Source organism: Haliotis rufescens, unplaced genomic scaffold (genome assembly GCF_023055435.1).
Source record: "Haliotis rufescens isolate VD_foot unplaced genomic scaffold, xgHalRufe1.0.p SCAF_2, whole genome shotgun sequence".
Taxonomy (NCBI): Eukaryota; Metazoa; Mollusca; class Gastropoda; order Lepetellida; family Haliotidae; genus Haliotis; species Haliotis rufescens.
In genome coordinates, this window is record NW_025963890.1 from 48,773,088 (window position 1) to 48,786,756 (window position 13,669).

At 44.9% G+C, this 13,669-nt stretch overlaps 1 protein-coding gene across 15 annotated transcripts in view; it reads right to left on the minus strand.

Annotated features, from left to right (window-relative positions):
• Positions 1-13,669, minus strand: part of LOC124146271 (serine-rich adhesin for platelets-like) — a 99,813-nt gene that overhangs the window by 18,110 nt on the left and 68,034 nt on the right. For 13 of the 15 annotated variants that reach the window (XM_048400087.1, XM_048400088.1, XM_048400084.1 and 10 more), the window contains 3 exons: positions 12,728-12,849; positions 4,211-8,693; positions 498-518 (listed from right to left, as the gene is read on the minus strand). In XM_048400087.1, the coding sequence (XP_048256044.1) occupies positions 498-518; positions 4,211-8,693; positions 12,728-12,779 (4,556 nt within the window). In that variant the 5' untranslated portion in view covers positions 12,780-12,849. The remainder of the gene's footprint in view (positions 1-497; positions 519-4,210; positions 8,694-12,727; positions 12,850-13,669) is intronic. The other 2 variants (XM_048400089.1, XM_048400085.1) reach the window with 2 other exon arrangements.

Below are 13,669 nucleotides of genomic sequence, written 5' to 3' on the forward strand. Positions count from 1 at the left end.
ACATTCATCAAGCACACCCTTCAGAAAAGTACAGTATAAACCAGATGTTCAATTTTCTGCAACCAAATTTCTCAACCAGTTAAAAAAAGATTAACCTTTCATATTTCAAACTCATATTAATTCCATTTATCAGCATTGTGCATGATTCAGACTGACATGGAGCATACACAGGATGCTGCATAGAGGAAGCACTTTCATCACAACTGATTACAGCATCACAGGCGGTGTGTGAAGTCGGCTGCCGGGTGTCAGGAAGGATAACCTATGGCCGATCACCACTGTGGGACTTCCCCCTGCTGTCAGTCCCCCACAGACGCATGGCATGGAGGAGGGTTAGTTGTCTCGCTCATGTTAATCACAACCACTAACTTTCACACGTTCACAACTCTCATTAGCTGTCACAATTAGAGCCAAAGCGTCTATAAAAATTGAAAAGTCAGGAAGCTGTAGAAAGATTTTCACACCGAGTGCTACATTCTCAAAAGAAAACTCATTACCTTTTCACTGAAGCCTGTTTGCTGAAGAATAAAAAAAATCCTTACTAATCTAGTTTCAACAACAGTTGACTGCTCAGGTAATCCAGCCATTGAGAGACTTTCTCTCACCAGTCTCTGTATTTGGTATTATTTGACAAAATTGTTTGTTTGTTGTTTAACAAATCAATGAGCACAGTTGTTGACAAACCAAGATCATAACCAGGGTCAATACTGGATTCAAACCTTCAATCCTAGGATCCAAAGGGAAGCAACTATGCACAGGGCTTTACTGTGCCAAGATGACTGGACCATGATAGCCCATGACCAACTGATGGACCAAAGATTCTGAATTCTAACATATGATCTACATGTATTCAGCCTGTAAGTTGAACTGCTGGCACACAACTAGTACCTTATGTACAACATTTAACCCTTCTTAAAGCATGTTGCAATCCCTTCTCCTGCTGGGGTGAATAAGAAAAGAGTATAATGGATGAAGTGCCCCCACCAATTCTGATCTAAAGCTGAAGCAATTCCCTGATGTGCCACAATGCTCTGCTGTTTTACCAAACTCTTGTTCCTGCATAATAAATTTTTAAAAATTGTTCTAATTATCTGCACCTCAGGAGGCCTACTGGTACTGATTAACATTCTGGCTTTTTTACCTAACAAGCAATGGCAAGCGCATTGCCCACTCTACCACCTCCAGCATGGACACATAGCACCATGTAGATTCTCAGTAATAGAACCATCATCACCTTGAATCATTTGTATCTCAATGGATTTTGGCTTCAAGGAACGTACATTGTTGTCTCAACTTACAGTTGCCTTGGTACAGAACCAATCTTTTCATAACTTAACGTTCACCCTGACATTAAATGCAGTGAATTTAGTTAGATTTGTTTATATTGCAGGGTTAGAATTAATACTAGCCTGGGGCTAGTACAAATTCCTGCAGGCTTGTACAAATTTCCCCATTGTTTTAACATTACAAGGGCAAAACCATAACCTGGGCTAGAAAAGATTTTGAGTTTAGTTCTAGCCCTGTATTGCCTGATAAACCAGATAATGCTTCTTTATACAAGATAATCAACTGAACAACAAAGGCAAGGGATTAAACACTAAGCTGTACAAGCTTGGACAAGCTTCTTAAACGTGGCACTGAAGTGAATGAGTGAGTGAATGTTGTTTAAAGCCGCATTCAGCAATATTCCAGCAATGTCATAGCAGCCTTAAAGTCATCAAGTCTGGACGTGGCAAACCGGTGACTGATAACATGAGCACCATCAGGACACAATGACATACAATACGCCAGTTGTGTGACACGATCCGAGTCAACGCTGACCATAAACACTAACTCCCACGGAATCCATACAGGGTCGCAGACATTGGCCCATGACAAAATGCTCTGTATATTCAAACAAGGAAAGCCCGAAGTGATGCAGGTCACAGACGTTTACCACTTCGGTGAAACCCACGAGCACGGTCATGGTGCTGACAAACCTAGAAACATAATTGGGGCGAACTGGGATTCGAACCCACAATCATAGGTTCCTGGCGTGCCCAAGGGACACAACTCTGCACAGTGAATCGGGGCACCTTAGACGACTGGGCCACCCGTGCCCCCTCACAGAAATTGAATGGAAATAGTGTGTCATTCAAACCATTCATTTTAAAATGAGATGAATGTACAAATTGTGCAGTATGGCCATTATGTGCAGACAGTTTCCATGCCTACAATGGGCGTAGGTGAGTCGGGGCAGCTCGCAGTCGACTGTTCCCATCTGCTGCCCATGAGACAAACTCGGGGTCAAGGCCGAAAGGAAATTCAATTATGAAATTTCGATAATGGGCAACTGAAAAATCCAGTTAACAGTTTGAAAATGTTTAATGAATGGAAATGTTTGACAAAATTTACACAATAACACTGCACATATTGTGCAATAGCCCTTGAAATGACACCGCTCATACTGCGAGATGCTCGGATGAAGGCGGAGATGCTACAGTATATGTACAGAGCTATATTCAGCCACACAAACTCCCATTAGGTATAATTGTGTATTGTGGCTAGATGTTGATGGTGATACGGTTCTGAGCAAGACTATTACAAACTGGGTGCAGTCATGTTCCAATCCTGCATGTAATATTGACTCAGTGTCTTTCTCAACAATGTTTTGGCAATTCACTGTGGTGTATTAGTCTTTATGTTTGCACTGAATACCTGGCTTATACAAGGTGGGGCTAGTTCTTGTTGACATGGTAGTGTATCCGTGCAAATAGGAATTTGGCAGTCTAATGAACCATGCACAAGCAGCGCTAACCACAGCTCAACAACACTCACCACAGCTCAACAACGCTCACCACAGCTCAACAGCGCTCACCAAAGTCAAATATTATTTTTTAGTTGGATTACAAGGACAAAAATATTTGGTTAAAGATAAAAACACGGAGATTTGTAAACAGTGAATAATACATATAGCCCAATATTCTAGGTATATAATTATTTTTTTTTAAATCGCCTTATACACAGCAATAAACGCTATATATGTTTTTCTACCCCCCCCCCCCCCCCCCCCCCCCACCAAAAAAAAAATCCCAACCCAATTTTGATATCTTGCCTTCTTAAAACTTGTTTATTTTTCACTGTAACAGTACTAAAAGTTGATTTTTTGTAATTTTTTATTCCGGCCACCAACATTGAAGTTTTGGCCAGTAAATCTGTAAACCAACTACAAAAAATAAAAGGCCTAATAACTGCAAAACATACTTCACATAAACTAAATCTTCTTTACTTTACATAACTAATATCAGCAAAGATCAAGTTCATATGACAATATTTATAAAAAAGAACTTATCAAAAGAATAGAAATAGAGAAATGCAATCTGACAAATATTTAATCATCTAAAGCTCATTTTTGTTCTCTCCACAACATATGCACCGGACATCAACTCATATCAGTTGACTCGTGAGGCCACGCTCACTGTCAGATGCCATGCTTCTGAAAATTAACGATGACGTCGCCATTTATAATAGCATTTGATTAGGCAGAATGAGAGCATTATCAATTACAGTCACCTGCACTTTCCAATAACTTTATGATATTCTATCCAGTCTAGTGATAGTCATATTCAGCAGCCATTGTGACCTCCCGATCTCCATCACAGCTGTCGAGCAGCCGGAACAGGAGGCCTATGCTGTAATCTTAGTTAATGGATTAGTTGCAGGACCACAAACTGCCTGGTCATATGGACAGGTCATATGGACAGGACATAAACCATGGGGTATGCTTTCAAATTCTGCAGTCTGTGACCAAACCATTGAGTCCACTAGCCCAAACTTGGCTCATAGCATCATTTTTTGTACAAGTTTAGTGTTATCGTATGGACTAATGCTAGCCAAGCTTACTAGACTGACCAGAATTTTTACTAGATGTGGACTTGTGGCTAAAGTCGCAGACTGCTTCTTTGAATCTCAGTGTTAGTGAGTGAGTTGGGTTTAACATCGCTTTAAACAGTATTCCAGTTATATCACGGCGTGTCATCATAATGTGGGAGGAAAGCCCGAAGTGATGCAGGTCGCAGACGTTTACCACTACCCATAGGTTTCTGCATGGGATGCAACTCTGCACAGTGAATGGTGGTGTCTCAGACGACAGTGTCACCTGCCCTCCTCAGAAGTGTACAACTATTTAATCTAAAAGATCTGAACATGGAACACATGATGTCTGACTTACCCTCCAACCACTGTTGAAGCAAATGAGATTCCTTTCTTCACCTGTGTGTCTGACTTGCTGCGTTTGATGCACGACTTGAGGGTGCCGTTCTCGGAGTCGAAGGATGTATTTACACTGCTGTGGGAAGAGGACATTCTATTTCGGTCCAAGTCACTTCCCAGCCCCTGGTTGAAGTCCCCTTCGGAGTGGCTGGGCGTCAACGAGAACCCACTCTCATTGGAAATCTGTGATGAAGTCAAATTACCATCTAAAACATTCAGTTCTGATTTCAACACTGAGGACTGTTCATGTCTCTGGTTGCTGCCAAGCAGGTCTGGGTTTCCAGTTACAGTCTTTGTGGAAGTCACCTTCCCTCCTTGAGAGGACGTCGTCTCCTCAACTGTCACATCACCACCACCTTTCGTGGATCGCGTTGTGGTCACGGTTCGTGTGACAACTGACTTCTGCCTGCCACTATCTGGACTCTCGGTGGAGATCTGGGTGTCAGAGCCTCCTGAGTCTGATGTGAAGGATCCGCCACTGAGGCGGGTTGGGCTTGTACTCAGAGTGAAGCCAGCTATTTCGTCAATGCCACCAGCCCTTTCCCATAATCCATGTCTGTTTAACCTTGGACTAGCGTTGTCCACATTTAGAGTCAGACCATGAGATGATGAAGACTGAGATGAAGAGGAGAAACTGCTACCTCCTCCACTTCTCTGCACAACAGTCTCTTGAACAGTTGTCACACCGCTACCACCTCCGCTGCCTTGAACAGTTGCCATACCGCTACCACCTCCACTTCCTTGTCCAAAAGTGAAACCACCTCCACCAGCTTGTACAATAGTCATACCACTGCCACCTCTGCCACCGATATTTCTCTGCACAACAGTCTCTTGAATAGTTGTCATGCCACTACCACCTCCACTTCCTTGAATAGTTGTCATGCCACTACCACCTCCACTTCCTTGAATAGTTGTCATGCCACTACCACCTCCACTTCCTTGAATAGTTGTCATGCCACTACCACCTCCACTTCCTTGAATAGTTGTCATGCCGCTACCACCTCCACTTCCTTGAATAGTTGTCATGCCGCTACCACCTCCACTTCCTTGAATAGTTGTCATGCCGCTACCACCTCCTTGAATAGTTGTCATGCCACTACCACCTCCGCTTCCTTGCGCAAACGTGAAACCACCTCCACCTGCTTGTACAATAGTCATACCACTGCCACCTCTACTCCCAGTATTTCTCTGCACAACAGTCTCTTGAACAGTTGTCATACCACCACCACCTCCACCACCGAGACTTCTCCGAGTGACAGTTTCCTGCATTGATGTCATTCCACTTCCTCCTGCCGATTCTGAGCTGCCGCTACTGCTCTGCCTCAACACCTCGTCAGCAGAAATCATAGAAGTACTGTGTGCACTTGACGTCCCGCTTTGACCATCTCCATCAGTGGAGTCCTGAAGATACCTGATGTATCCCACAGCCTCTCCACCACTGCCATCAACTCTATCATGTTCTCCCTTCCCTCCAGATGTTCTGGACAGTCCTAAGTCTGTTCCCGAGCTTCTGTAAGTTACGTGTTCTTCTCTGATCGTCCGTCCACCTCCCCCGCCAGAGTGCCGCTTGCCTGTCTTTGATTGTCCATCAATCCCTAGCACTTCTTCAAGGGGCAAATCAGATTTCTTTGCTACAATCCTCTTTTCAGTCCCACCTAAATCTTTCACAATTTCAAAGTCCCCATGCTCCAAATCATTACCACGAATAACGAATGACTCTTCAGAATATCGGTATTCCTCGAAGTCATCCCCCGACTTCCTTTTGGGTGATGAGTTTTGTGAACTCTCTAGTTGTCTCCTCTTGACCTCGGTGCTTCCTGCAGAACTGCTCTTCGACTTGACACTGGAAGAACCTCCCACACTCATGAACTTACTCATATCGGCTGGCATGTAGCTGCCTCCGCTATTCACTGTGGTGCTCTGGTTGCTACGCACAGTGCTGACAGTTTCCACCGAGCTCCTCGACACCTGCTCTCCAAACTGTCTCTGACCACTGTCCCTCACCACATCAACCGTGTCCTCACTCACACCAACAGTCTTCACGGACTTCGCAGCGCCCTTCTTACTATATCCCCTATCAGTGTTCACACCTTTATCAGCAATGCTGAAGTCTGTATTGGAAGATTCATTCTGGAATGTAATTGCAAAATCAAAAGTATCGGACTTCAAACACTTGAAATCAGTATTAACCCCCATGGACTGGGCAGCTATTTTGTGGGTATTACAGCTGACATTCTTCAGCTGGTCTGTTGCATGGAATATTTTGTGGTCTGTCTGGTTGCTGCTGTTTCTGAGTGGGGCTGAGTCTGTATTAGTGGAGGCATACACAAACCTAGGCTTCTCTGTGGATGTGCTCTTGCTCTTCTTGTCCAGAACTGGAGTGTTGGTTCCCTGGTCAAGCATCCATCCTTTCTCAGTGCCCACGTAGCGGCTGGTCATCTCGGGATGGAAGCCCACGCCAACTGACCTCATCACGTTGTGAGCTCGTACCTCAACATCTGTCCGGCAGTCTCCCACGCCTATAGTCATCGTTTTTATCTGATCTGACTCGGTGCCAACATCGTTGGTCAAAGGTCTGAAGTTACAATTTGTGCCAATGGAACGGACATTTTTACTGAGCATATCCCGCAGGGCTCCTCTGAGTTCCTCCCCTTTGAAGCTCAAGGATGTCAGGAGGCTGCCAGTGTCAACATTTATCCCAACTGTTCTTGTTGAAGGCTTTTCATCATCACACACATACGAGACCCCCACGTCTCTCGTAGGGACTCGACATTCAACACCAACGTTCCTCTTGCCAACTGGTCCCCCTTGGCCAATGATGACAGTCCTCAGTTCCTTTTCATGGATGTGCAAACCAGAATTGTCGAACACGTTGCCATCCCCGACTCCGATGCTGCGAGTCAGTGCCTTAGGTCCTCCTCTCTGGATCTGGTTGATCGTGATGTGAGTCTTCGGACTTGACGCCTGAATGGGAGACATCATCGGACTCCTCAGTTGAGGGTCAAACGTGGTCTCAAGACGAGGCATATCCCTCATGGAACGACTCAGAGTCTCCACCTCAGAGACGTAGGTTCTGATCTCTGTGTGGACCTCATTTTCTTTCACTGTGTATCCTGTTGGGAGATCTGGTCGTAGCAGGTATGGTTCAATTACACTGTGTTCTCCAATACCAATGGTTCGAGATTTCTTGGGTTTGGGCAGGGTTGGAGGAGGGCTCTTCAAAGGTGACATCTGAGGTGACATCTGAGGTGACATTGGAGAAAAGGGTACTTCTGGGAACCTGATTGACTTGACTGGAGACTGAGCTTGTACTATCTTCATGACAGGCATAGATTCAGCCACTTCAACTTCATGAATGGACTTGTCTCCAACTCCAACACTCCTGGTGTTCAGCTTGCTGTTCCTTGCCTTGAGTTGCAGCATCAGTAGCCTCTTCTCCTCCTTCAGCACCGAGATTCTAACTTGCATGATGGGCAGGGCCTTCACCTGTTCCTCCAGGTCCTTCATTCTCTGCAGGCTCATGGCCATGGCCTCCCGAATTGCAGACAGGGACATCTTGCTGATGTTGGCGGTGTTGGACTGGGGAGATATGGCACCATCTCTCTCTGTCTGGGGGAAGTGAGTGGCCATTGTCTCTGCCAGCTGGGCAGACGTGACCGTGCGGTACTTCTGAGACTGGTGAGTGCTCTGACTGCTGTGCATGTGAGTGAGGGTGCTGTGGGATTGGCTGTGAGATTTGGTGTGGGATTGGTTCATTGTTTGGCTGTGGGTTGGGTGAGCTATTTCTGCTGTGGCAGTGGTATGGACAAACTGTGTCCCATGGCCGCCATGGGTTGACATTATCTGACCTTGAGGGTTCTCGCTTGATACAGTGGAAACAGACGACAGCGAGCTCATGGAATCGGTTCGTCCGGAGGTTGACAGTGATGTAGCAAAATGCGAAGATTCGTCGCCATTTGGACTTCGTCGTAGTGGGAATGTATTATATCGTGTCGGACTGACAGGACTGATGCCATCCTCGCTGTCTGAACTGAAATATCGCTGCTGTTTGCGTGTCGGCCTCATCATGTAGTCAATGTGAGCTATGGTCTGATCAACCGAGGAGTCAATCTCATCCAGGATCCTGTGAGTGGACGACTGCTCGTACTCCACCATGTGCATCAGTCGACTCGCCTCGGTGGAGTGCACGACGTCGGGGGGTGGCGTTCCCGCCTCCTCCATGCGAGCCTGGCTCTGCTGCTGCAGCATCACCTCCATCGACTTGCGCAGCTTCCGCTTGGCCCGCTGGATCCGCTTCAGCTGCTTCAGCGTGGAGCCGCTGGTGATGTTCTCGCAGAAGTTCACGAAGTCCAGGTCGATGTGGTATCCGTAGGGACAGCAGTCACACTTGCCGTCCATCAAAGCAACCTTAGGCTTCTCCATAACATCAAAACCATTGTGATCTGAAACAAACGAACAGGATTATCAGCTGTGATGATTACTGTGCACAGACCACCATAACGAACTCCAAGAGGCCTTGGGGATTAGTCTGTTAAGTCTACTTGAACATTAGTTGGTTTAGTCTCAATTTCTTTGTACACATGAAAAATACATTAATTGCTACCCATGGGGAATGAATTGGGTTCGTTGCATGAACTATTCCCTTTGTCTGATGTTCTGTTCTGTTCTGTGCTTAAGTTGGCAACACAATCCATGGTTAGATTAAACAACACGCCTGCATGCATGGCAAACCGCAGCATTAGTATGCAGACACTCGTGACTAATCAAGACCACCTATTCCTGTATAGGATGCAGTTTCACATTTTTAATAACATCAGATGCGTCATTCCAAAAATACATGTAGAGCAATGTAATGAAAATTACATTTGGTGATGTGAAAGGATCTTTATTGATTTGTTAAACAAATTGAAACATTTATTTCCTTATTTATTCTGAGTCCTGAATACAAATGTCAAGTTTTATCTGTAAGAACTCACATTCCGTTTGTTTCCGCCACCCACATAATATGAACGATGACATAATCACATATTCAAAGCTCCAACACGGATAGCATCAAAAGTGATGACTGACATGGATTGAGGAAACCAGGACGACGTGAGGTGAATGTTAAAACCTGTAAGTTACTTATGAGGAAGTGAAACTGAAGTTGATGAGAAAGATGTCATAAAACTGCCTTGAGGACAAATAGGTATCACCCATCACTCAGCCTTGCAGGATATACCCAACTCTACACAGATCAAACAGGAAACGAGCTAAGTCACAGTAAGCTGTTGCAAGATGTAGTTGAGTGAGTGAGTGAGTATGGTTTTACGACGCTTTTAGCAATATTTCAGCAATATCACAGCGGTGGATACTAATAATGAGCTTCACGCATTGTACCCGTGTGGGGAATCGAACCCGAGTTAAACACTTTAAACACTTAATACTTTAACCACAAGGCTACCCCACTGCCCCATTAAGAAATGAGAATCAGGCTGATGATAGTAGTATGCTTTGTGTGAGTGGTTCACACACACAGGCAGACAGAAACAGAGATAGTCTGTTTACAGTGGCTGTAGAACCATGGCATGTGTCCCACCTCAGTCTAGTTCACTGTGTGTGTGTTTATTTGTTGTTTAACGCTGCACTCAGCAATATTCCAGTGATCAATATCACATGAATGATCAATGCCGCTGGGGTTTGATGACACACAATCAACCAAGCCACCGAGCCTGACCACCCAATCTATTTGGGTGACTCTTACAACCAGCATTGGTTGCTGGGGACATGTTCTAACCCAGAATCCCCCTGGTGTGACCAGTATTGGTTGCTGGAGACCTGTTCTAACGCAGAATCCCTACGGTATGACCAGTATTGGTTGCTGGAGACCTGTTCTAACCCAGAATCCCCACGGTACGACCAGTATTGGTTGCTGGAGACCTGTTCTAACACAGAATCCCTACGGTGCGACTAGTATTGGTTGCTGGGGACCTGTTCTAACCCAGAATCCCCCTGGTGTGACCAGTATTGGTTGCTGGAGACCTGTTCTAACGCAGAATCCCTACGGTATGACCAGTATTGGTTGCTGGAGACCTGTTCTAACCCAGAATCCCCACGGTACGACCAGTATTGGTTGCTGGAGACCTGTTCTAACCCAGAATCCCCCTGGTGTGACCAGTATTGGTTGCTGGAGACCTGTTCTAACGCAGAATCCCTACGGTATGACCAGTATTGGTTGCTGGAGACCTGTTCTAACCCAGAATCCCCACGGTACGACCAGTATTGGTTGCTGGAGACCTGTTCTAACACAGAATCCCTACGGTGCGACTAGTATTGGTTGCTGGGGACCTGTTCTAACCCAGAATCCCTATGGTGTGACCAGTATTGGTTGCTGGAGACCTGTTCTAACGCAGAATCCCTACGGTGCGACTAGTATTGGTTGCTGGAGACCTGTTCTAACACAGAATCCCTACGGTGTGACCAGTATTGGTTGCTGGAGACCTGTTCTAACGCAGAATCCCTACGGTGTGACCAGTATTGGTTGCTGGGGACATGTTCTAACACAGAATCCCTACGGTGCGACTAGTATTGGTTGCTGGGGACCTGTTCTAACCCAGAATCCCTACGGTGTGACCAGTATAGGTTGCTGGGGACCTGTTCTAACCCAGAATCCCTATGGTATGACCAGTATTGGTTGCTGGAGACCTGTTCTAATGCAGAATCCCTACGGTACGACCAGTATTGGTTGCTTGGGACCTGTTCTAACCCAGAATCCCTACGGTATGACCAGTATTGGTTGCTGGAGACCTGTTCTAACGCAGAATCCCTACGGTACGACCAGTATTGGTTGCTTGGGACCTGTTCTAACCCAGAATCCCTATGGTATGACCAGTATTGGTTGCTGGAGACCTGTTCTAACGCAGAATCCCTACGGTACGACCAGTATTGGTTGCTTGGGACCTGTTCTAACCCAGAATCCCTACAGTACGACCAGTATAGGTTGCTGGAGACCTGTTCTAACGCAGAATCCCTACGGTATGACCAGTATTGGTTGCTGGGTACCTGTTCTAACCCAGAATCCCTACGGTCTGACCAGCATAGGTTGCTGGAGACCTGTTCTAACCCAGAATCCCTACGGTACGACCAGTATTGGTTGCTTGGGACCTGTTCTAACCCAGAATCCCTACGGTATGACCAGTATTGGTTGTTGGAGACCTGTTCTAACGCAGAATCCCTACGGTATGACCAGTATTGGTTGCTGGGTACCTGTTCTAACACAGAATCCCTACGGTCTGACCAGCATAGGTTGCTGGGGATCTGTTCTAACTCAGAATCCCTACGGTATGACCAGTATAGGTTGCTTGGGACCTGTTCTAACCCAGAATCCCCACGGTGTGACCAGTATTGGTTGCTGGAGACCTGTTCTAACCCAGAATCTCATTGTTGTTTGCAAAGCAATCTTAACAAAATGTTCTGCAGAAAACATAATCAGATTTATGAATAAATTTAATTGAATGTGAGCTTCTTAATTGGAATTAAACTTTTAAGTAAGCAGTAAATATAGATAGAAGGCAACACATATTATTGTTAGAAATCGTGTGTTAAAATGATCACACTTTAATTGCCATTTTACGCCTTAAAAGAGTAAACAGGACAATGATAGCAATGATTCAGTCCGCGACTTTAACCAAGAGTCCAAAGCCTGTGTCTAGTAAAATTCTGTTCGGTCTTGTAAACTCAGCAAATAACAGTCCATATAATGACACGGAAATCTACTGAAAATGTTACGAAAAGCCATGTTCTGGCTATTCGTTGGGCTGGTAATCAACCATCCTACAATGGGATTTTCTTTTGAATCTAGATTATTCGTACATTTTGATTGAAATCAGCCGACAATGCAGAGCCAATTCTCGCACCCTCATCCTTTGTGTGCCTGACTCTACCAGCCCTGGTGACAGCTGGTTACTCCTGATTACAGGTAGTGAATACAGGTAGCAAGGTTGTAAAGAAAGACATACTGAATAACAGTATGAGCCATTCAGAACAGAATTATTATTGCATTTTTTTCAGGGTGTCATATATAGATTAGTATCAGAAGAAATTGAAAATTTTGTGGAGTATGCAAATGACAAAAATAAATAATTTTGAATCAAGTTAAACATTATTCTTAACACTTAAATTTGATTTTATGAAATATTTATCACATCCTGTTCTAATCTTTTTTCAAACCATTAGCGATATTTAGATGCTTAAATTCTCCTTGTTTAGTGCTCACATATAGGAAATAAACTAAACTTTACTGTTACATTAAACTTTTACTTGTGAAAGATTATCAACAGAAACCTATACCCAGTGGGTAAAATACAGGGCCCATCACGAACCTGGGTTTACATAAACGCAATCACATTTGTACAACCGTCATTAGTTATCACAAAGCTATGTCAGAATAATCCCTAAATATATAGATAACGAAATATCAACACATGTTACAACTGACCTCTTCTCTTGACCTCGGCCGTGCCAGTAACGAAAGTTACCCGCGAAGCCATCTTGAGATAACCTGGTGTTCCTCCTCCTCTGCCTCAAGCTCTGGAGGCTCTAGACCATCAGTGTGCACACCTGCAAAACAAAATGGTAATCCGTTAGACCACAAGCCACCACTTAACATGCTGTCAAGGAACAAGAGTCAAGAGGGACGATGGCCTGTAGGAAGCAGCCGACCTCGTATCGGAGGATCATCAGAAGCTGGCTCCCAGGCTTTGCATGTACAATCTCGGGAACGAAAAAGCAGCAAAATTTAGACACATGTAAACAACAGTGAAGAGGATGTACACACAATACTGTAGAGGATGTACACACAATACTGTAGAGGATTTCTGTAAATGGCTACATGGTGAGGGGTCAGTTACTTTATCAAACATGAAATACTCATATCCCCGCCTATATGTCCAATGTGCAAGGCATTAGCCCTCCGGCAAAGAGCACTACGACCATTTTCAGTCTAAGTCAAAGTCGTTGCCATGGAAACTCGAAAAATAAATTCTTAAAAAATCCAAAACTATTAAAAGGCACCAGTTCACCACTAGACCTCTCTATGTGCCAAGTTTGGTTAAGATATCTCTCAAGCTTTTTGAGTTCTGCTCTGGGAATGAAACGTGACGGACGGACAGACAGACAGCACCCATTTCCATATCTCCCTTCCACACCATGGCGCTTGGTCCACTTACAGTTCAGGGCAATGGTCTTTCTGTGATTGTACAGTTCTACAGAGTGAGTGAGCGAACTGAGTTTAATGCCACCTTGATCAATATTTCAGTTGGCTCATGTCAGCTTAATGTCTGAAGACAGACCAGTCCCGTTAGATTCCGGGTTCGATTCTTCAGCAAGCCATTCTTGTTGACAGGGGCAACTTACGGGACTGGGTGGTCAGGTTCGCTCA